We start from the raw sequence: 24,809 nt of genomic DNA on the forward strand, positions 1-24,809 counted from the left end.
GATTGCCTGCCTTATTTCTAACACTATCAAACAATACATCCCAGATAATTACAACCAAATAAATCCTGAAGTCATTCCTTTTATATGATAAAGAATTTGATATCAACTTCATTGAAATCAATCAGCATGATCAGAGCATTTAATTCACAAAATAATTAAGATATGAGGGTCACTTGTATTTCAACATTTATCAATCTGTGTATTAAATAAAAATTCCTTTAAAAAAGGAATGTGGCGCCCAATGTGAGCTGGACGGGATATGGTGAATTCCATGGTGATTAGATTTGGTATTATAATGATTTTTTTAGGGAAGAGTAGAAGATGATCAAATGAGAGAAATGCTTCATGGAATGAAGCTTTGTGTCAATTTGCGATTATGTGGGGTGGGAGTTCTGTTTTGGGGGCCGTTGTAGTGAGGATATTGCTTTGGATATTGAATATTGTTGAATTTCGTTATCAGGGCCTAGGGTATATGATGGATAACTAGAAGACACAAATAAGTAAGCTTCCCCTAGTCATCTATACACTCATTCTTGTCACACGACGAATTTCGACAAAGTCATGTAAACGTAATTTCGTTTTTCACCCGACCTCCGTCCAGAAACAATCCTGAAATGTTGAAAACTTGGGGTCGGCGCACTCATGCCAGTTTATAAGGTATAGGCTACTCTGTGTCTTTTGTAGCCAACCATGTGGCTAAGAGAGGCTAGGAAATACTTAAACTAATACAAAACAATCATACCCTCCTTTCATATCAAACAATACCAAGAAATTGACAGGCCTGTTAAATCAAGGGTAAGATCGATCGTTATTCTTCATGAAACGGGCACAGCCCATTTTATGTTATTAATTCTGCTAAAAATTAATTAATAAATAACAAAATTACGTCATAATTATGACTTTAAGTCGGCCATAGAACTCTATTTTAAACAGACAAAATAGCCATTGGGGTTTCTTTCACTTTACCTTGCTAGGAACCCATCCCAGCAGTTAGGCATATTACAATAAATATTATTTTTGCAAATAAACTTCTGACCTTCAACACAGTCATGTCTTCCAAATTTATTCCTTTCTCTGCTGACCAGGGTTGATTTTCGTTAATTAATGTTTTGTTTTTTATCAGAGATAGTCACCACAAAGATACTGAGCTGTATTCAAGCACATAAACCATTAGTGATTTCATGTTTGGTCAGTGGTTGTGTTGGTCAACTATAATTAATTGGTGTTTGTTTAGGATTAGGTGCACTGTGTGCAATCACTATATTATCAATAACCTCAATTAAACAATCATAGTGCAAAATTTGACCTTAATTTGCAAAGTATGAGTTTTTGTACTCACATTTTCAAAGGTCATTCAATGAATGCACAAATGTATTGGGGTTAAAGAACTGTGCCCTGATAGATGAGCATGTTGTAGATTCTTCACACTGTAAACAACTAGTTCATGTGCAAACATGTTCAAAACATACATAATTAGAATGGTCAAATGTCACCGTCTATCGGGTTCTAAGAGGCGGTAAACTGGTTTAAACCATACAAAGGTCACGGGTTATTTGGTGTTTTTATAAGTCCATTAATTTTGTATTTTAAACAAAGAATATACACACATCATTTTATCCCGTGCATATCAGAAAACAATAATAAAATCCTAGCATATTGTGGTTTTATTTCTGAGCTGGGCATAATTTTAGCAAAACAATTAAGGAGTAAATCTAGCAAGACTGAAATTAGAAGATTTCACAAAGTACATGCCTATATGTGGCCCCTCCGTAGAGGGCGCCACAAAAACAAAATGAAACAGGATATTGCTCATGACCTGCTCAAGGCAATTATCTTATTTAGTGTATCCAAAACACTGTGAGCAAAATTTTCAAATATTCAAAACACAGGTTCCCTAAATTGTCAACACTTGCTACATTCAAATGAAAGTAAGAGGTATATTTTAATACAGTGTTGCAAAATAAATTGTACAACTGTTACTTGCTTAGGTGTGATTATTATACAAGGATCTTTAAAAGCTGGTGTACACAAGGGATACAAAACTTGAAATGCAATTGGTCCCCCTGCGACATGGTCAAATATGGTCAGTATTTCAGTGGGTGCATTATGGGTTGTACCTTTTTGACTGTGTTGCATCAAGTAATTCTTACATATAGATTCCAAGTTAATGCTTTTTACCCTCATCACAAAGCTTAGTTTCATTTGCTTTAAATAATTTCATTACTGTAAGAAAATTTTCTTCTGACCAAAACCAAATATTTTACTTACTTTTGACGGTTTTGCCTATCATGGTCGATAGGCATCCGCCGGTTGGATGTTTCCCGACTGTTAAGTAGAGTTTTCAACCGGAAGTAAGGATCATCCATCATCATTCTGATGATACCTATTGACTATGATAGGCAAAACCGTCAATAGTGAATAAAATATTTGGTTCTGTTCCTTACTGCATAACTACAAACCTGATGGATCTATTCCGTGAATTTTATTACTACAAAGTACTCTAGAGCATAGTAAATTTAAAGTAACAAAGCTTCATCAAATCTCCAAGTGGTGACACATTCAGTGTCCCTTACATTACATATGCCTCGTATCTGACTTTCCAGACCTTTTATTTCGTTTAATGCTTCTGGAACTACAGTATCATCCCACTTTAAATAGCCAAAATTTGACGTCCCATACACAGTTTGGTCAATACAAAAGTAGCGCTTATTTAAGTTGCTTGGAATAGCATCTTGCTCCTGTCTTTGATCATTACCACTTATACAACTCCTATTGTTGTGATCAATTATCACCTCATGGACAATATAACCAGCATCTGTATCACCAACAATTCGGTAACATCTCCCATTCTGGGTAACCAAACCTGTGGTAAACTCAGTCATGCTTGTGTCATGTTGGAAAGTATCAAGAACATGCCATGTATTGACGGTGGGATTGTACATCATCAGCTTGAAACGATGAACATTATTGTTAACCTGATCATCATGCATATCTTGATCACCATAAATAAGAATTTTATCTTCATGAACAACAGCAGACTTTGAACATACTGGATGAGGCATGGGTGCAATTTCACGCCATCTGTCTTCATCAATGATGTACACCTCACAGTCTTTGATGCCAACGCCTCTACACACCCCACCAATGGCATATATGTGACTATTACCAAGTGATACCAAACAACACCTTTCCCGTCTGTGTGTCATGGCGGACAGGGGTGTCCACTTCTTGTTTACCTCATCCAAGGAAAGAAATTGAGGGTGCCGCAAACGCCTTGTGCCTTGTTGTGTACCACGAGCTACGTACAGTTGGTTATTATTGGCAACAACACAATTATCAGAGCTGCGGGAGAAGTCCTTTTGTGGTAATGCTGGAAGTTTGCTCATATCTTTCCGCTCTCCATCAAAGAAACATGTTTTACCGTATGGATGGAATCTAATAATTACCTATGACAGTTAAAAAGAGGAGAGAGGTAATAAAAATAGCTAAATTGCTTTAGTTACAAGAAAACTAAATGTGGCCCTGTTTCAAAATATTATAATTATGGTAATCATGAGGATGGAATTCGATAGAGAAAATGGTTAGCACAGCTTAGCAGTTTTGAACTGGGTGGTTTCACATGGATATGGCTTAAGCCATGATTTCTCCGTGATACGGAAAAACAGAAAAATTCACGGAATTAGGGGTTTGCTCACAGAAATTTGAAAATGCCACAAAATAGTGAAAAACTCTGTAAAATGTCTAACTTTTGTGTTGATTTGCAAAATATAAAACAAAGAGTGATTATCTAGCTGTATCAACCATTAAACAATCCATTCCAGCATTAATTTTAGGCCTACGATGCAAAATTCTGGCCATACTAGAGTAAAAGGTAAGACACACTGTAAAGCAGTTGAAATGCAAAAGCTTCAATTTTGACTCATAACTTGAAAACCGAGTCACCTTCATATACATGAACTGCATCAGAGCTTTTTAAAACAAAGCTTTCCTGAAAAACAAGGACCGTTGGTAACCGTGGCGGTCGCTGCAGGACAAGGAATTCAATTTTGCAGTTATGGTGTCTTTGAAGCAGGTTTAAGTTTGACCCCTATTTTGACCTGTAACCCCTCTGTGAGCTTAACCTTTGAGGGCGCTCATCTTAAAATAATGCCAGAAAGGGTATTTCCATCCACACCTAAAAAAAAAAAAAAAAAAAATCAAAATTTGAAAAATTGTGTTCGGAAACCGATTTCGGACACTTTTGATGTCCAAACGATTTTCGGAAAAAAGCGCCTTGACATCAAAAGTGTCGGCAACCGATTTCGGACACTTTTGATGTCCAAACGATTTTCGGGGAAAAAACGTCTTGACATCGAAAGTGTTCGGAAACCGATTTCGACACTTTTGATGTCCAAACGATTTTCGGAAAAAGCGTCTTGACATCGAAAGTGTTTGAAACCGATTTCGGACACTTTTGATGTCCAAACGATTTTCGGGAAAAAGCGTCTTGACATCAAAAGTGTTCGAAACCGATTTCGACACTTCTGATGTCCAAACGATTTTCGGGAAAAAAGCGTCTTGACATCAAAAGTGTTCGAAACCGATTTCGGACACTTTTGAAAAGCGTCTTGACATCAAAAGTCTTTGAAACCGATTTTGGACACTTTTGATGTCCAAACGATTTTCGGGAAAAAAGCGTCTTGACATCAAAAGTGTTCGAAACCGATTTCGGACACTTTTGATGTCCAAACGATTTTCGGGAAAAAGCGTCTTGACATCAAAAGTGTTCGGAACCCGATATCGGACACTTTTGATGTCCAAACGCTTTTCGGCGAAGAAAGCATTTTGACATCGAAAGTGTTCGGAAACCGATTTCGGACACTTTTGATGTCCAAACGATTTTCGGGAAAAAGCGTCTTGACATCAAAAGTGTTCGAAACCGATTTCGGACACTTTTGATGTCCAAACGATTTTCGGAAAAAAGCATCTTGACATCAAAAGTGTTCAGAAACCGATTTCGGACACTTTTGATGTCCAAACGATTTTCGGGAAAAAAGCGTCTTGACATCAAAAGTGTTCGGAAACCGATTTCGGACACTTTTGATGTCCAAACGATTTTCGGGAAAAAAGCGCCTTGACATCAAAAGTGTTCGGAAACCGATTTTGGACACTTTCGATGTCCAAACGATTTTCGGGAAAAAAGCGTCTTGACATCAAAAGTGTTCGGAACCGATGTCGGACACTTTTCATGTCCAAACGATTTTCGGGAAAAAAGCGTCTTGACATCAGAAGTGTTCGGAAACCGATTTCGGACACTTTTGATGCCCAAACGATTTTCGGGAAAAAACGTCTTGACATTAAAAGTGGTCGAAACCCGAATTCGGACACTTTTCATGTCCAAACGATTTTCGGGAAAAAGCGTCTTGACATCAGAAGTGTTCGAAACCGATTTCGGACACTTTTGATGTCCAAACGATTTTCGGGAAAAAAGCGTCTTGACATCGAAAGTGTTCGGAAACCGATTTCGGACACTTTTGATGTCCAAACGATTTTCGGGAAAAAGCGTCTTGATATCAAAAGTGTTCGGAAACCGATTTTGGACAGTTTTGATGTCCAAACGATTTTCGGGAAAAAAGTGTCTTGACATCGAAAGTGTTCGGAAACCGATTTCGGACACTTTTGATGTCCAAACGATTTTCGGGAAAAAAGCATCTTGACATCGCAAGTGTTTGGAAACCGATTTCGGACACTTTTGATGTCCACACGATTTTCAGGAAAAAAGCGCCTTGACATCAAAAGTGTTAAATCCCCTAATTTCCTTAATTCTTGTCAATTTCCTTAATTCACCTGAATGTCCCTCAATTTCCCTTAATTCCCCTTAACTTCCCTCAATGTTCCCAATTTCCCCTCAATTTCCCAAATTTCCCTAAACTTCCCTCTATCTTCACAAATTTCCCTTAATTCTTGTCAATTTCCCTTAATTGCCCACAATTTCAATTAATTCACCTGAATTTCCCTCAATTTCCCTTAATTTTCCCAAAATTGGCCTTAATTTCCCCATTCCCTCAATTTCCCCAAATTTCCCTTCTTGTCAATTTCCCTAATTCACCTGAATTTCCCTCAATTTCCCTTAATTCTCTTCAATTTCCCTTAACTTCCCTCAATGTTCCCAATTTTCCTCATTTTCCCAAATTTCCTTAACTTCCCTCTATTTTCCCAAATTTCCCTTATTTTTTGTCAATTTCCTTAATTCACCTGAATTTCCTTAATTCACCTGAATTTCCTTAATTCTCTTCAATTTTCCCAAATTTCCCTTAATTCCCCTCATTCCCCAATTTCCCTTAATTGCCCACAATTTCAATTAATTCACCTGAATTTCCCTCAATTTCCCCAAAATTGCCCTTAATTTCCCCCATTCCCCTCAATTTCCCTAATTTTCCCCACTTTTCCCAAATTTCCTTATAGGCCCTATCCCTCACCAAGTACCATAGCCATGCGACAAACGATGTTGATGCAAATAATGCCAGAAGAGTATTTGCATCCAAAAAATCTAAATTTCAAAAATGCAGAAAATTGTTGAAAATCGTGTAATGCCCCTTTAATGACCTAATTAGCGGGATGAAACTCTTTTCCAGTATGGGGCCGGTATAGGCCCTCCCCCTCACCAAGTACCATAGCCATGCGACAAACGATGTTGACGTAACAGCATTTTTTAGAAATTGTTGAAAATCGTGTAATGCGCCTTTAATGACCTAATTAGCATATTTCTGGACGAAACTCTTTTCCAGTATGGGGCCAGTATAGGCCCTCCCCCTCACCAAGTACCATAGCCATGCAACAAACGATGTTGATGTTACAGCATTTTTTAGCATTTGTTACTAACGGACGGACGGACTAACGGAGAGACATGGTGACTTATAGAGCTGCTACCCGCAGCTAAAAAAATGGACAGAGCTCCGCCATCTGACAGCCCCATCTCAGGATCAGGAACTGTCAGTAGGAATCAAGTCCATAAGTTAGCACAACTGCACGTCATACACTACCATGTAATTGTAGAAAATGCTGGTATATGGGATACTAGCCACCATATAGCCTTAAAATTGTCAGGCACCAGGACTAAATGCAGTAGGCCCCATCTATACAAGGTGAAAAACATAAAAGGTACGCCTATTAAATTTATTTATGCTTATGCTCTACATGTCTCTTTCTATAGGAAAAGATTAAAAAAAAACAGCTGAAAACATTTGTAATGAGACTTCAAAATTATTTAGGCCTACTTTAAAAAATTATTTTGAATTTTGGCGCAAATAGATTCATTGGTGCAAAATTCGAAAAACATGCACCAGATACAGCTTTTACAAGCATGAAAGTCTAAGTACCGTTTTAAAATGTAAGGCCATATAAGGACATGGTCAAGGGGAATGAGTCACATGTCGACCCTGGTCAAAAATGAGTTTTACACATATGTTTCTAAAGAGGACATTTAAAGCTTTCAGAAACTGGAAACCCCATGTTGATATGACTTATCTTTGAAAAGTTACGTCAATTTACCAATTCCTGAAAACATTACAAAACAAAAGAATTGTAAAACTTTCTTTGCCAATATCTCAAAATCAATGTTCGTGACATACGACTCATTTCCCTTGATCCACAATTTCGACATTTTTTTACTAAAACATTGATTTCTCAGAGTTCACTTTTGACAATATTGCCCGATTTTTGTGACAAGATAACTCGAAAAATATGCAAGCAAAAGGTAAACTTTCTGCACTATCGTTTAGAGCACATCAAAGTCCAGGGAACGTTTTCTCATTTTTTCAAAATATTTGTTTTAAGCAAAAATATATCCCATTATATGCAATTTTCAGCTTAAGGGATCTGGAATGAGCTTTTTGAGATAGTATTTGTTGTGGGACATGAGAGCGAATCAGACATTTCGAATTGCATTCTGAATACGAAGAATGTCCGAAGAAAACTTTTGGTGACAAAATCTTTAAACAATCGGAATTCCGATAGTAGAAAAAATAGGAAGTTAGCATATTCACGCTTTCCATCGTATAACCTTCAATGTGGCGGTATTATAATACGCTATCACTAGACCCCTCTACCAGGATGTAGTTGCCTAAAGTAGTACCAGTATTTTAGAACCACCATATAGCCTTAAAATTGTCGGGTACCTGGACTTTTCCCCAGGGACTTTTCATGCACACTCAGAGGTGATTAAAAATGAAAAGGTACATTACACGTACATAGCCTTAAAAAGTTTTGATAGCAAATTTTGAAAGCTGTCAGCTAGAATTGCTACTGGAGTACTGGTGTATTCATACCATATGTCAATTTTGACGAGTTAACAACAGGTGGATGGGTCATTATGCCCTCTAGGCTCTGGGCCGTTCTGTGGAGCTGTGGATTTGGGGTTTAAAAGTTCAAGGCCCGGGTAAACACCTGCCCAGTCCCGGACCCACCCGGACAAAACTCTCAGCCACTCCCCGGCCCCCTGGGGCGAATATGCGATGCAAATACCGATGCAAACCCCGGGTATTCCTCGGCCCAAGTTCCCGGCCCTGAGCATCGGATATAGGCCTGGATCTTAATATGGTTTTAATATCGCGGCAATCTTGTCATGCGGGTTCAATATTCGGCATGCAGGCATGTCTTCAATGGACTGCCGAGTTCTGGACATGCTGGTGGATTCAACGCTTCAAATATATGCCTACATAGTGTTCCATTGCAAATACGTCAGTTACTCACCTTGTTACGGAACATCTAAAAATGATAAACGAAATTAGGCTACCTAGATTCTCTATAATTCTTTCCTTTCCTTCCTATTAGGTGTGAGGCCTACTTGCTTTATTCTGTTTGAGTATCAACACACAGGCTCTAACATGCATATTATTTAAAACACCCTTTCAACGATTTGTGATTAATAATATTGTTAAACGCTCCAACATGAAAATATATTATAGTTTTGAAAATCTGTATATTAACACAAGACATTGAATTTAATTTTTATATCATACACGGTACACCTATAATTATTTTTTAAAGAATGTGTACACTACCTACAGTACATGTATAGTCTTCTATTATGTATTATGGCCATGTAGCAGTCGATCGCAGATGTCACAAAAGTATCATGGATACTTTTATTATCACGGACAGTTTTGTTTTTGAGTGTAGACCTAATAATTTTTAACTTTAATCTTGGAGGATGGTTAATACTTAACGTAAGAAAATAAAAACCAATACATTTGGCATAAATAAGCATATAGCAGGCTCTCGTTTGCATGTGCATGTCAAGAAGCTAGTGTGGTCTAGTTAAACATGCTAACTTTAGAGCCCCGGTAAATAGCAAATACATGGCCTACTGCAAAATTTGGAAACAACAGCCAAGATTTTGTTTTTGGAATGGATTTATATGAACAGAAACATTAATGTGGTGACTCAGTGGACTATTAATATACATCCACGGGTCAAGTACGACCAAGTGATAGGATTCCCCGGCCTGTAAATGCTTGCATCCTTTACTAGCAAACCACAGCCATGTTTACGGCTCATTTTACTTGCTGGAAAACCCCGGGTAAGTTACGACATAATCACGGCCCTCCTCTGGTAAAGTCCCAGCCCAATTTCCCGGGGTTTGGCCGACGTCAATTCTTATACCAGTCCGGCCAACACCCGGCTCCCCCGGGACACACTTTGAGTCAAATCCCGGGTCACATGATGTCAAGTCCACATTTGATATGTGCATTACTCAAACGATGTAGCAAGAGAAAGTAAAAACTAGAGCGGTTCTCGACTTGCGCGGTTCTCGACGCAAAGCGTCGGCCGCAACGCCTCCACCTTGAGGCGTATTGCCCCTGGGTGACCCCGGATGACCTCAAAATGACCTTCAAAAAATATGACCTTCAAAAAATTTGGCTCTAAATGTTGAATGTACCCACCAAGTATCATGCCCATATAACAGAATTTACTAATTTAACCTCAGCTGACCCCTGGGTGACCCTGGATGACCTCAAAATGACCTTCCAAAAATTTAACTTTAAATGTTGACTGTACCCACCAAGTGTCATGCCCATACGACAGTTTGAAGTTATTTGACCTCAGATGCCCCCTGGGTGACCCCGGATGACCCCAAAATGACCGTCCAAAATTTGACTCTAAATGTTGACTGTACCCACCCAGTTTCATGCCCATACGACAGTTTTAAGTTATTTGACCTCAGATGCCCCTGGGTGACCCTGGATGACCCCAAAATGACCGTCCAAAAAATTGACTCTAAATGTTGATTGTACCCACCAAGTTTCATGCCCATACGAGTTTTAAGTTATTTGACCTCCGTTGGCCCATGGGTGACCCAGGATGACCTCAAAATGACCTTCCAAAAATTTGGTTCTAAATTTGGTTCTAAATGTTTACAGTACCCACCAAGGTTCATGCCCATGTTTACAGTACCCACCAGGTTCATGCCCATATGACGGTTTTTGCTAATTTGACCTCAGATGACCCCTAGATGACCTTGGATGACCTTGACCCACTAACCAAACCTACTGGAATTTGAAGACCGCCAATGACCATCCCTCCACCAAATTGCATCACTATACATCTTACCAGTTGGCCCATATGACGGTTTTTGCTCATTTGACCTCAGATGACCCCTAGATGACCTTGGGTGACCTTGACCCACTAACCAAACCTACTAGAATTTGAAGACCGCCAATGACCATTCCTCCACCAAATTGCATCACTTTACATCTTACCAGTTCCGAGAAATTGCACCCGCAAGCTCGGACGGACGGATGGATGGACGGACATCCAGGAAACATAATACCTCCGGTGGAGGCATAAACATAGAAAAATCTGTACCACGACTATAATTCATTTGCTTGCAAATGAGCTAAAATGGTACAAATGGGTAATATTCATTCCATTTCCAAATCCTTACACACTTACGGTAATCGTTGATCTGGTTTCAAATAAGGCAGGGTGTGATATGCTCAGTGGAGGGTCATTTGGCTGCTTGTTATCAAGTAGTTGCATCACTCTCACAACCATCTGCCGACATTCTGGGATGGAATTTAATTCGGGTGATTCTAAAAAGGTCACAGTAATGTGGCCTGATGGAACTGCTCCAAGACGGACTTTTTGAAGCAGTAGTGGTGCAAACTCTTGGCGACCTTCCCAGTCATGTTTGAGCCATGCAACAATGATGTCAAACACCTTTAAAAGGAAAAATTAATTGGTCAATAAATTAATGCAACAATTAAATAATGAATTAATCAATCAATCTGTCACTGTACAGTGACCATAAGGCTAAAATAATAGTTGACTTGCCCTTTAGGTACCAACACCTGGGTTGGTCGGTTTTTGCAATTTCTGTAAAAAACAACATGATGCCTAATACTTTGCATAGAGAATTTTAGTTAAACTGAGACAGTGTCTGCTTTATCAAAAATACTACAGATAATGTGATTCAAATCAATGCAGGAAACGCGACTGAACACAATTTCCATCACACATTTCCCTGGACATTAAAGTTACAGCGTACGGTATGTTTACACTGCTGAAATTAACGAACCACACTGCTGAATGAACCAACACTGCTGAAATTAACATACCAATTGCACAAATTGACTTATGAGTAATTGATGATTTTATGCATTTACACAGACCACTTGACATCATTGTTTATCAACAAAGGCGAGGGATTGGTCTGTCGATATGCTCGAACGAGCCACTTCGCTGTTCAACTGCTCTCTTGTACTATATGAAATGTGGTGGGAGATTTAAAATACACATGCCCTGAGCAAACTATGTCACATGTCAAGTGGTCTATACCGCAGTTTAACATAAATATAACACATGTTTTGAATATTATAAACCAAAATATGACATTTCTCTGTAGTCTTTTTTCAGATAAGTCGGTCGATAAGGGCAAGTCAACTTATTTTTTTTAAAGCCTAATGATTTTACCCCATTTCACCCTGCTGCCTTTTGAAGTTTTCCAATACATTATACTTGTACTCCCTTAGTTCTGAATGCACAAAACTAACCTATTCTATGTTATTTTAAAAACTAAAGATCCTGTTAAAGTTAGCAACTATTTTAATTTGATGATTCATCTTTGTTTACAATTAAAGTCTATTTCATGAGACATTTTAGGGATCCCCTTTCTTGCATCAACTTGATCAAAAACAAATTGAATCATTTCTAATTTTGGATCATCTGGGAATTCCCCTGAGATTGTTAAGTGACGATGACATCATATGGATTCAGGAAGTGAGGTCATAGGATTCCCCTGGGGAAGTGATGTCATGTGAAAGATTAATGTTATATTAAATTAAGAAATAGGAATTCCCAAGATCACATTTGGCTATAAAAATAATGGGATTTCATAACAGTTCTTGTGCGTGTGCTGGAGAGAATAAAATACACCAAAGGCGGTAGTAGAGCCAACAGTGCTCGATTTTTGTCAACTCAAAGAAGCGGCAGACTGAAGTATCTCCATCAACAAACTGTCCCCATCAACAAACTGTGACATTTTGCTGGACTAACGTAGTGTGTTGTCTGTCTGTCAATTGGAGCAGAAAGCTTGCTAAAGAGATCTCAGAGAGAGGAGCTTACGGTCAACATAGAAGACCATTTGGAGAACACTAGCATAGCAGCTAGGATAGTAAAAATATAGTCATCAGGACTTTGAACTGAGACTGTAACCAGGGGTTTATTTTGGATAGACAGGATCTTGGACATTGCCGGATCTTGGATCAAGAACCGAGACCATCAACGGAATCCCATCAGAAAGTTAGCCAATCAAGATCTCCAGGCTTCCCAGCTTGGTTTAAGTAAACATAGCTAAAGGTATTCATTGCAGTAATTTCAAGATTGATTTTTGTATGATATTGCATTGCTAGTTGATTGACTCCACACTGCACTAATTAAATAAATAGCAATTAAGGGAAGGGGTATGAACGTTTGGACAGTATTTATTGTGGGACATTAGAGCACAACAGACATATCAAATTGCATTCTGAATACGAAAAATGTCCTTCTGATATCAAATAATTTTGATTTTTTGAAATTCGCAATGTAATGTACACATTTCATGGCAAATCATTAAAAATTGACATTTTTGATATTTAACAGTACTCGAAGTAAACTTTATAAATCTGATGATTTATACTTAAAGTGTATGTAGGTGGGATGAAAAGGCGATGATCAATTGAAAATTTTGACCTTTCGTATTGAAGATATGGATTTTTTTTCCCAAAACACCAAAAAACATTAGGTCTTTTGTGGAAAAAAAAAATCCATATTTTCAATATAAAAGGTCAACATTTTCAATTGATCGTCAGCTTTTCCTCCCAGCTACATACTCTATAAGAATATATCATTAGATTTATAAAATTTACTTCGAGGACTGTTATATATCAAAATTTGAAAAATATCAAATTTTAATAATTTGTCATAAAATTTGTATTATATCGTGAATTTCAAAAATGAAAATTATTTGATATCAGAAAGACATGCTTCGTATTCAGAATGCAATTCGATAAGTCTGAGGTGCTCTCATGTCCCACAAAAAATACTGTCGAAACGCCATAAACGCTCATTCTAGAACCCTTAAGTTGTTATAGGCCTATAATAAACACGAAACTGTCATTGAGGTACGTAACATTATCCCAAATTTTGGATTTGTACACAAGAAACTCTGAATTATCTGTTTTATTGACAATCCTGATGAACTTATTTGTGGATCTGCGAAACAGTGTGTTTGTATGTTAGCTGTTGCATGAACTCGGAAGCAGGTGATTATGGCCTGGGTCATTTTAGTGACCATAACAATATATCCTAACTAAATAACGACTGAAAAAATAATATTTTACCTTTTTCTCTTCCATGACATTAAAGTCCTTGTGGTTCAATGTCTCTACTATCAATTCACTGGTCATGCATTGAAGAAACTCTTCTGAGCCATCAAAATTCTGAGCAAGGTACTGCTTACATCTGGTCTTCAACCTGCCTAGCCCAAACACATCGCTGTCAGAAATCATCTGTAGAACATCCTTCATGGTAAATTGATGGAAATGTTGCAGTAACACCTCTTCACACCTGACAACAACTAAATTATACTGCAAATAGTGTGCCATTTTCATGACATCCACGACAGTAGTAATTTCACTGGAAGGAACATCAAGTTTGCCTGAATATGAGAAATCTAGCAGAATCTGGAAGGCCTCTGGTTTGCCTGTGATGGTAGCTTCCGATGCATGGCTTTCTTGAAATCCTGATGTAAACATGGTGTGGAAGAAGTCACTGTTTGAAGCAAGGACTGCTTTATGAGCTTCAAATGATGTGTCACCGACTTTTATGGTGATGTCACAAAGGGTTCTGTTTTGTTGAAGTCTGTGAAGACCCTCACATACTTTTTGAACATGATCTAATAAACGTTGATTTTCAGTATCCATGTTGTCGTTATTCATGCTATGTTCTGCATCTGCCACCTTGTCATCTGTAAGTTAACAAAGTGATAAATTGCACTTTAAATTTAATCTAGTAAAACATTTAAACGACTGAAAACTGAATAAAATGTGAAATTAAGCTGTGAATAGACTGTGATGTCACTTTGAACACATGCCATTTTTTAGCACAAGTTTGACATGATTGCAACTACATGTAGGAGCAAAAATGACAGTATGCAACTGAGCTTAAGGAAGTCATTTTAGGGCTACAATGAAATGAAATGAAAAAAAAAATCACCAATACCTAAAATGTATTTTAAAACAAAATTGCATTCATTAACATAGTCCAAGCCCCCCCCCCCCCCCTCATTAGAAGGCTTGCCCCATCTTGCAATAACACTAACATATAGGAGTCTAATGACTGGTCCATAAATCCCTAAACTTAAACTATATTATTAGGCCAAACAAGAAAAAAGGTTAGTCTCAAAGCTCCCAAGTGGTTTTAAAACAAATACGAAATGCTTTTTTTTATTCCCGACTTGGCATTTTTATGGTATTTTGAGAAAAAAAGTCTGATTTTCGCCGGATTTTTCCGGAAATTTTTTTTTTTGTTGAAATAAAAAAAATTCTGCATTTTCTTTTTTTTCAAATCTTGTGATTTTACAAATGCGCGCACAAGCTTTGAGATGAACTTTTGTTGTTTGGCCTTATAATTTGTGACCATCCTCCACAACTGAGCCGGATGTTGCCAGTGCCACTATTGAGATATGCTCCATTGAACTTAACAATAAACAATAGGAAACAAAGGATTTATTGACTGTTTTATTGATTTTTCACTACTTAAATGTCAAGTACTATAAACATGATATACATCATTTTAAAGCTAATTTCAAGCAGAATATTTTGGTTGAATATCTCAAAAATGATGATTGGCGACTTCAGGGCTCAGTTGTGCGGATGGTCACATTTGCAATTTTACAAATGTAAATGTTCACTGAATTTTCCGTCCGACATGCATGAATTTTCTTTTCTAAGAAGTGTTTCCTGTAAAAAACTACTCAAAATTTTATTTATCTATTCCTGTGAAGTATCCATCAATTTAATGTAGAAAATGAATCAATAGTTGTTTAAAATGGCCGGCCGGGGTAACCCTATCGGTTTAGGATATGGATTGTTTTCAAACTTATACAATTTCAAATATTGTCCCCTTTATGCATCTATGTGAGAAAACGAGAACATTTTCAGCGTAAAAGTGAATAATTAGCACAATTACCAAGCCAATACGTTGGTACGCATGAACTGCATTGTGGTCCGGCATCCAGAAACAAGTCCACTCCCGTCGAGTGCTTCGCCATACCACTACGCCCATCATTCTTGTGACAAAATATCTCATTCTTTTTATTTTAATTTGACCCTGATCCATTTCCTTTTAATTTTGTATATTATCGATCATGTACCGTACATTTTACACTTTTCTTTTATTAGGATTTGTTTTAATGAAAAAAAAAGATAAACAAGACATTTTTGAGTGACTGCTGATCCGATGACCATATCAGTCATACCTGATGAAGTCCTCCGACGTGAAGGACGAAATATTGTAGTGAGTTAATTTTCACTTGGTTTTGTCACTCAAAAATGTCTTGTTTATTTAATCTACAAACCTGATGAACTTATTCAATAAAAAAAAATGATTTTTTCAATTTTATTTCTAATTAATTAATTAATTAATTTTATAGAGGGGGCATTTTTCTCATATTTTTTTTCATATTCCTCGTATCATACATAACAAGATAAGGTCTTGTTTTGTATTTATTTCATCCCTTACAGGGGTGGAATTTCGACGAGAGTCAGAGGGTCTACTCTCGCAGAGACTCCCGTAAAAGTCCTATTGCGCGAGTCCTTGTGGACTCCCGCTGGACATGCCTTCAGTCAACTTAATCGGCTCATTCACTCAGCAAACTTACGTTCAAGTTCAACACTCGCCATCGCGAAAACATTATATGACCAGCTCTCAGCTCCACTGATTTTTAACTAATTTAAATCAATACTTACAACCGATTAATCAATAAAAATTTCTAACCAATGCAGTGAGTGGATATCTACCCACCCACAACCCGATAATCAGCCAATCATGTGGGGCGTATCATTAGTACCTATAAACCTTAAATAAAATGGTGACTGATAATGACATTGGCTAATTAAAAGTTGGTACAAATACAATCAGAGTGTGTTATTTGACAATAATTTTATTTGCATTCTGTACACCCTAGTTGGTGAACAAAATTTGCCAATTTATTTTGGACTCCCGCAAGATTGTACATTTGTACTACGAGAATCCGTTTACGGGAATCCATGGACTCTCGCAAAAATCTCCTGCGAGAATCCACTTGGACTCCCGTGGCACTTAACAAAATTCCACCCCTGCCTTATGTATTTCTTTATTTTTGTTTTAAGCGTTTATCATTATAGCGCCCTCATTATTTTGGACCTATTTCCGTTCGTGCGAATTGGCATGGGAGTAAAACGGCTCTTATTCACGGAATCATTTTTTCCTACCCAGAATGTCGGACGTAGCTACCACTATAGCCTGTTTGTTTCTTGATTTCTCCGAAAATACATCAAATTGGATAGTCAAATTTCAGGATGGTAATGAGAAAAATATAATCTATTAAATGATACCAAAAACTCATCAACAATGAGAAAAATCGGGGGTCATCCAGCCAGGGTTTTAAGGAATTTTCATTTTAAAATTGGAGATATATGAGTCCAGAAAGAGATCAATAGCCTACATAAAATGAAAAATATATAGGCCTACAACACAGATTTATTTCTGAATTTCTTTTCTTACTTATTTGTACCATAATTTTTTATTGTTTCAGCACATTTTTCCAGGAAATTCCAGGACTTTCAAGGCCTTGAAAAGGTAATTTGATTTTCAAGTATTTTCAAGCACTTTTTGGCTTTTCAAGGTTCTGCACGCACCCTGTCAAAAACACAAAATTACAACTTTGGACGTACTATAGGCCTAAACAATATAAATATAGAACATTTGATGTCAACTTGTCAAAATATTGAAGAAATGTGCTCCCTAAACTTATGGCAAGTAGGCAAAATAATTCCCATTCAAACGCATGGGAAACGAAAAAACTAGTATCTAAAGTATCTTGAAACATCTATCACATGAAGAATTATTCGCTATTAAATCAGTAAAATGATTACAAAGTTATACGTCAGTATGTAAAAACGTGAAAACGTTGCACCCTAACATCCGTCACACATCCGTCACTATGTCTTGCGCCAATATCAGCTAATATCGCGCACGCTAATCTGGTCTCTCGTGTTGATCTATGGACATTCCGTCACACATCCGTCACTATGTCTTGCGCATAAAAGTCGGATCAAGGAAGGACTTCGAAGCATCCGTCGGTTCTTTACTCTTATTACTAAACGCTTTTTTCATGATAAAACCGACTCGTCACGAGTGCCCACGACGTACATGGCATATTGTATTTGAGTATTTACTCCTGATCTTACTAGTACTTACTCTCATGATATAGCTAATCACACAAGCTGTAACTTCTTTTTACAAAATGCCAATGATTTTTTTTTGATCAAACCAGTGTAATACGTCTTTTAATCTGAATTTTCATGTTTTCTCAATTGTTTTCAATTTCATACATGTGCCATTTATAATGTATTTTCTGATTTATTACTGTATATAAATATTATGCTTCTTGTTCACAATGTAAATGCAGGGCCTCCTTGGAAATCAGTGTTTGACATTGAAGGAGCTACCCTGGGTAAAGAAAGTTTAAATAAATAAAATAAAAATAAAATAAATTGTATTCAGTTTTTGCCAATTTACACTGTATTATCTGTAAATTTGGAGCCGCCTCTAAACGCCTCTGAACATATTTTGATCATCTTTCAATAACCTACTCATTAAGGGATCTAAAATGAGCATTTATTGGGTTTCGACAGTATTTTTTGTGGGACATGAGAGCACCTCAGACCTATCGAATTGCATTCTGAATACGAAGCATGTCTTTCTGATACCAAATAATTTTCATTTTTGAAAATCACAATATAATACAAATTTTATGACAAATTATAAACAAGAGCACCAATGGTACTGTGGCTCTACGCTTCTTTGGTGGGAAAGCGATTGTTCTTGAAGTCGAATGCTAACAGGTTGGTAGCTGACCCCTAGGTGACACCAGATGACCCCAAAATGACCTTCCAAAAATTTGACCCCAAATGTTGACTGTACCCACCAAGTTTCATGCCCATACGAGTTTTTGCTCATTTGACCTCAGATGACCCCTGCATGACCTCAGTTGACCTTGACCCACTAACCAATACAAACTTAATTGTTCTGCCTGGGGTCAAGATGCACCCACCAAGTTTGAGGAACATGGTACCCCACAAAATTTGGCTCCAAATGTTGACTGTACCCAGTCTCATGTCCATACGACAGTTTTTAGTAATTTGACCTCAGATAACCCCTGGTTGACCCCCGGATAACCTGAAATGACCTTCCAAAAATTTAACTCCAAATGTTGACTGTACCCACCAAGTTTCATGCCCATATGACAGTTTTTAGTAATTTGACCTCAGATGACCCCTGGGTGACCTCGAATGACCCCGAAATGAGCATCCGAAAATTTAACTCTAAATGTTGACTGTACCTACCAAGTTTCATGCCCATATGACAGTTTTTAGTAATTTGACCTCAGATAACCCTTGGATGACCTTGAATTGACCTTCCATAAATTTGACTGTACCCAACAAGTTTCATGGCAATACGACAGTTTTTAGCAATTTGACTTCAGATGACCCATGGGTGACCTTGAATGACCCTGAAATGACCTGATAATTTGACTCTAAATGTTGACTGTACCCACCAAGTTTCATGCCCATATACAAGTTTTTAGTGATTTGACCTCAGATGACCCTTTGGTGACCTCGGATGACCCTGAAATGACCTTCCAAAAATTTGCCTCTTAATGTTGACTGTACCCACTAAGTTTCATGCCCATACGACACTTTTTAGTAATTTGACCTCAGATGACCCCTTAATGACCTTGGTTGACCCCGCAATGACTTTCCAAAAATCTGACTCTAAATGTTGACTGTACCCACCAAGTTTCATGCCCATACGACAGTTTTAGTAATTTGACCTCAGATGACCTCGGGTGACCTTGACCCACGAAACAATACACACTTGTTTTGTCTGGGGTCAAGATGCACCCACCCACCAAGTTTGAAGAATGTGTGACCCCCAGTCTCTGAGAAAATGGGTTTTCGCCTGTAATGCACAAACTATGCAGATTAAGTATTTCATAACCATACTTTGTGCTCAAAATCGAATCAGGTCGAGACCCTCTAGTCATGCTACCCCCTATCAAGTAACATCATCATAGCGCTAAGGGTTCTTATGGATCCCCATATGCAGCTCCACAAGGAGGATTTCTTCAGGTTTCCAACCATATTTGTAGAAGTGTTTCGCATAAATTATGCAAATTTAATTAACAACTAAATGCGCATAATCTTTGCCAAAAAACTAACCAGGTGATCAGCAGGTGTGTATCGTTCCCAGGGGTAGCGCTAGAACTAAACACTCCAGTGTACGCAGGGACCCCCGAACTTGCAGAAAATTAAAAAGTAGGGGGTCCGGAGTAGAGTTTGGCGAGTCCGATTTGCACAAATGCAGCATAAATATGCCTGCAATAGCGCTAGATTGAAAAAACTGGGGATCTGCAGGGACCCCTGAACTTGCAGAAAATTTAAAAATAGGTGGTCCGAACTCTAATTTGGTGGGTCCGGGACCCCAAAAAGCAACCTAGCGCTATACCCCTGATCATTCCTGCCACCAGGTTTCGTTACCATGCTATCAATTTATGCTGATTTTCGCATTCACCGAAAACATACGGTTACGGAGCAAACTTGGATATGCTTCCTCCCACCAAGTAACGTCCCCGCAGGTCTTACGATTCCCCAGATACAGCTCCGGACGGACACACGCCCCCTCCCCCACACACACGGACAGACAGAAATAGTGATTACTAAGGCCCATCCTGAACGAGGTATCGGTTCATGAGACCAGATATAAACATAGTTCAGACGAGACAAAAATCAGACGAGACAAAAATCAAACCCTCACTCTTTTGCAGTGTTTGTATCCAAAGCTTATGCTTACATTTACAACCCCGGTTTACAACATTACTTTAATCAAATTCGGAAGACTGCACAGTCACTTCCGGGTCCATTTTATCACTATCTGCACCATTGATCCATTTCAGAATCCGAATTGATGCAGAATTTATCCTCATCTAACAAATACTCATGATTTTCTTCTTCATCTGAAACATTTGCGACATTATTTGCACAACTGAATCACTGCAATTTAATCTTTCCAAAACTACGACTTTCGCCATTAGAATTGTTTATTGTGAACACATGTGCGAATGGTAGAGGGCTGACATCCTGAATTAATTGCATTACGTCATGCTCATCACTCTCTAGTCTCTACACAACCGCTGTGGTTCCGGTCCCTTCACTTCTAGTGTGGAGCGAGCGGACCAAAGCGGCTGGTGTAGAGACTGAAAATTATATTCATTCCTGATTCATTCATAAAATTCACGGCGCGTCGATTCTACTATATGGGTGACGTCGTACGAATTGAAAACAGCAGCAAATTAATTTCCGACATTTTCTTTCGAGATTTATGAAGAAAATATGAATGTTTTTCAACAGATCATCAAATTACTTTATTATATATATTTTTTCAATTGGTAGCGTTACCCACACGCTTTATATATTGCTCCCACGCTTTTTAGAAACCCACCATTTATTCCACAAAATGTTAACCCCCACCCTTTTTACAGATTTTCAGAATTCCCAACCCCACGCTGGTAGAAAGCGTGCCGCACAAACAATGCCAGCTGTGACCTTCGCTGGCGAGACGTTGTTATCAGGGTTGTCAAACCCGCGATTTGGTAACCCAATTGGGCGACTTTTGAAGATTTTAACCGGGACAATTTCCTGCCCCATAGAATACAAAGGGTAAAGAAAAAAATTGGGCGACTTTTCGATTATTTGATTCGGGCTGAATTTTTTTTGGCAACCCTGGTTATTTAGCGTTAATTTAACTAAATTACTACGCCACTGGTCTCTAAATATTTTGAAGTGTTGTCCCATGGTGACGAAACTCCTGAGAACTCAATAAACAATCTGGACAAAGGAATCATCCAATCACGTTTCTAGCCATGTGAGATCACCGCAAAAATTCATGATAAAAGGTCACTTTCCCAAAGAAAAATAGTGCAATCCGTCAATTCCCGCCATGATCTCGCAACTTAAATTACTCAGACCAAAATAATCTCTAGCGCATACAGGGAACCAAGCAAAAGATAGAAATGACTTGTTTCTCGTGATGACTTTTGACTTTTCTCACTTCAAAATAAGTACTTTCCCCACCCCAAATTCACCTCTAAAGGAGTGCAATCGATTGAAAAATAACTCAGCAAAGCTTAGAACCCAATTTGATATCTAAATATCACACACAAAAAAGCCTTAGTATAAAAAAGCAGCGCCGGAAGTTGCCGAAAAATGAGGTAAAATATGGCTACCATCGAGTTGGACTCCTTAGGCCCATTAGCTCCGCTAAGAGCCAAAAATTGATATTTTTCAAATTTTTGATATATAACAGTCCTCGAAGTAAATTATATAAATCTAATGATATACTCTTAAAGTGTATGTAGCAGGAGAAAAGCCGACGGTCAATTGAAAATTTTGACCTTTCATATTGAAGATATGGATTTTTTACCCAAAAAGAACTAATTTTTTTTGGTGTTTTGGGAAAAAAAAATCCATATCTTCAATACGAAAGGTCAAAATTTTCAATTGATCGTCGGCTTTTCATCCTACCTACATACACTTTAAGTATAAATCATCAGATTCATAAAGTTTACTTCAAGTACTGGTAAATATCAAAAATATCAATTTTTAATGATTTGCCATAAAATGTGTATTAAATTGCAAATTTCAAAAAATCAAAATTATTTGATATCAGAATGACATTCTTCGTATTCAGAATGCAATTCGATATGTCTGATGTGCTCTAATGCCCAAAATAAATACTGTCCAAACGTTCATACCCCAGCCCTTAAAAAGGATCATATTTTCATTTTTTATTACTTAATCATCCCTTTTATATTGTAAAGCTTTGAAATAATATGTCTCTAAATAATTGTCGAATCAACTCGAACCATTAAAAATTTATTAAAAGTGATATTTTACTAAAATAATGATCCATTGAATATCTGGTCTACGTAAAAGATTTTGGTTTATACCCAGTTATCAACATCCGTCAAGAAATCATGTAGGTTTCAATGAACAATATTGAATTACGTACGTTCAAATTGAAAAATAATGTTTTTACATAGTGACGGATGTGACAGATACGCCATACAATTTAGTTGTTTTTCCGAGTTTTTTTGCGTTTTACATAGTGACGGATGTTTAGATACGCCACTATGTAAACGTTGGGTAATGTAATATATCAACATCCGTCATTTGCATAATTAATCATCTAATTAATTATGCAAACTTGAGCTTCAAATCTTGGTAATATTATACTACTCACTATTTAAAATACATTGGCCAATTTTCATAAAAATGACAAAAATCAACATACGTCATTATGTAATTATTGTAATACACCCGACGATATGTCATGATATTTTGTGGTGAAAAATGATTACCCGGTAAAATGTGTAATTTGCAATCATTTTTCGAGCAATGACTTCTTCGTACCGGCGGCTAAGTGTGTATACAAGTCATAGGCTTAAGAACTGGGGGGCTTGAGGTGAGGGGGATCAGTCCCTCAATAATGTTGGTGCGGGGGCTGGAATACCTTTCAGCCCCCCCCCCCCATAATCCTAGGTAAACTTAAAAATTGTGATAAAATAGAGGGAAAAGGGGTCTTTGTGACCTATATTTTGCAAAATTTTCTGACTGCCCGGGCAGGGGGGAAACCCCCCTCGCGCACCCCCAGTCGGGCTCCACACATTTTTTTGAAGTTTCAGCCCCCCCAAATTGTTGAAAATCTTCCTAAAGCCTATGCATGTGAATCATGGAATGCACATTAGTACATATTTATAAACACATGCACAGGACTAAAGTATTATTCAGATTTCCTTTTACAAATTAACCATCGCGTATACGTGCGCGACGTCAAGCGCGTGCATTGGACCATGTGCAAAATAATACGCGCTGGACGGCTAGCAGTACGCTTAATTTGTAAAAGGAAATCTGAATAATAGTTTAGTCCGAATAATCAGACCCAGAACAAAATATTAATTTCTGACATGACACAGGACCTGTTGATGTGAATGCACATTAGCACATATAAACATATACACAGGACCTGTTGGAACTCCCGGTCGGAGCCGGGAATTTCAGTTACTGGAACTGGGCATGTAGTGATGCAGTATGTGGTATTCGAACAAGAACATCAACATGAAGAACAAGTTCACTCACATGCATGATATGTATCATAAAACGTCTATCCTCTACTTAATAAATGTCTACTTACAGGAACTGTATGTGCTGATTACTGTGCAGATTGGATTTTGACTGTCAAGACAAGCGAAGGAAGACAAAAAGTAGCAATTTTATGAGAAAGTTGCAAGCCAAACAAATAATCAATTTTCATCATGCGTGCCTTCGTTGCGTTAAAATTATGCGCATGTGCAGTAGATATATCGTTAAATACAGCTTGTCATCTACTATTAAGGGAGCACACCACTAAATAATACACGACAAGAGAATATTTACACAAAGGACCGTAAAATGGGGTAAATTCGGTCAGCGGCCCGGGTCAGCGGTCAGCGGGGTAACTTTGGTCGGTCAAATCATGGAAGTAGGCCTACTAGTACTTCCATGGTCAAATATATTTTTCTAAATGGTCTTATTTTCGAACAGCAATATTGTTTTTAGTCATATTTGATGGCAATGTTTTTGGACCAAAAATTAGCATTTTTTTAAATTTGTTTCTGAAAAAATAAAAATCGATATTTGTGAGCAATGATGTGTGCTTGATTAACTTTGCAAGGAGTCAAATGTTACAAAAAACAACAACTTGCTCATATAAAACGAAGATCAATTTTTTTTCTTCGTGGAATGTATAAATAGGCCTACTCTATCCAAAGTTGCCCCAATTGAAATGCGGGGTAACATTGGTCAGGCTATTTTTAACCCCTAGGGCACCCTTACAAAAAAATTTTCAACATCAAGGTGAAGATCGGAACTATATTGTCACCAAAAATAGATAATTTGAAATATAATCAGGTGATAATCGGATTTGTT

General features: G+C 37.7%; 1 protein-coding gene across 1 annotated transcript; it reads right to left on the minus strand.

Annotated features, from left to right (window-relative positions):
• Positions 1-1,789: 1,789 nt before the first annotated feature.
• On the minus strand, positions 1,790-24,149 carry LOC140142859 (kelch-like protein 25). Its single transcript, XM_072164880.1, has 4 exons — positions 24,037-24,149; positions 13,863-14,488; positions 10,933-11,199; positions 1,790-3,446 (listed from the first exon to the last, which is right to left on the minus strand). Exons 2-4 carry the CDS (start codon positions 14,457-14,459, stop codon positions 2,517-2,519), a joined length of 1,794 nt encoding a protein of 597 aa, XP_072020981.1. The 5' UTR covers positions 14,460-14,488; positions 24,037-24,149; the 3' UTR covers positions 1,790-2,516.
• Between the last annotated feature and the right edge of the window lie 660 nt (positions 24,150-24,809).

The sequence above is a fragment of the Amphiura filiformis genome, chromosome 20 (assembly GCF_039555335.1).
Source record: "Amphiura filiformis chromosome 20, Afil_fr2py, whole genome shotgun sequence".
Taxonomy (NCBI): Eukaryota; Metazoa; Echinodermata; class Ophiuroidea; order Amphilepidida; family Amphiuridae; genus Amphiura; species Amphiura filiformis.

Bases quoted from the DNA above. Each gene is read 5' to 3' on its own strand.
- LOC140142859 (XM_072164880.1), bottom strand. From the start codon at position 14,459: ATGAATAACGACAACATGGATACTGAAAATCAACGTTTATTAGATCAT. The intron at 11,200-13,862 runs GTAAAATATTAT...TTCCTTTTAAAG, and splicing joins ATGTCATGGAAGAGAAAAAG to GTGTTTGACATCATTGTTGC. The intron at 3,447-10,932 runs GTAAGTGTGTAA...TAACTGTCATAG, and splicing joins AAACCAGATCAACGATTACC to GTAATTATTAGATTCCATCC.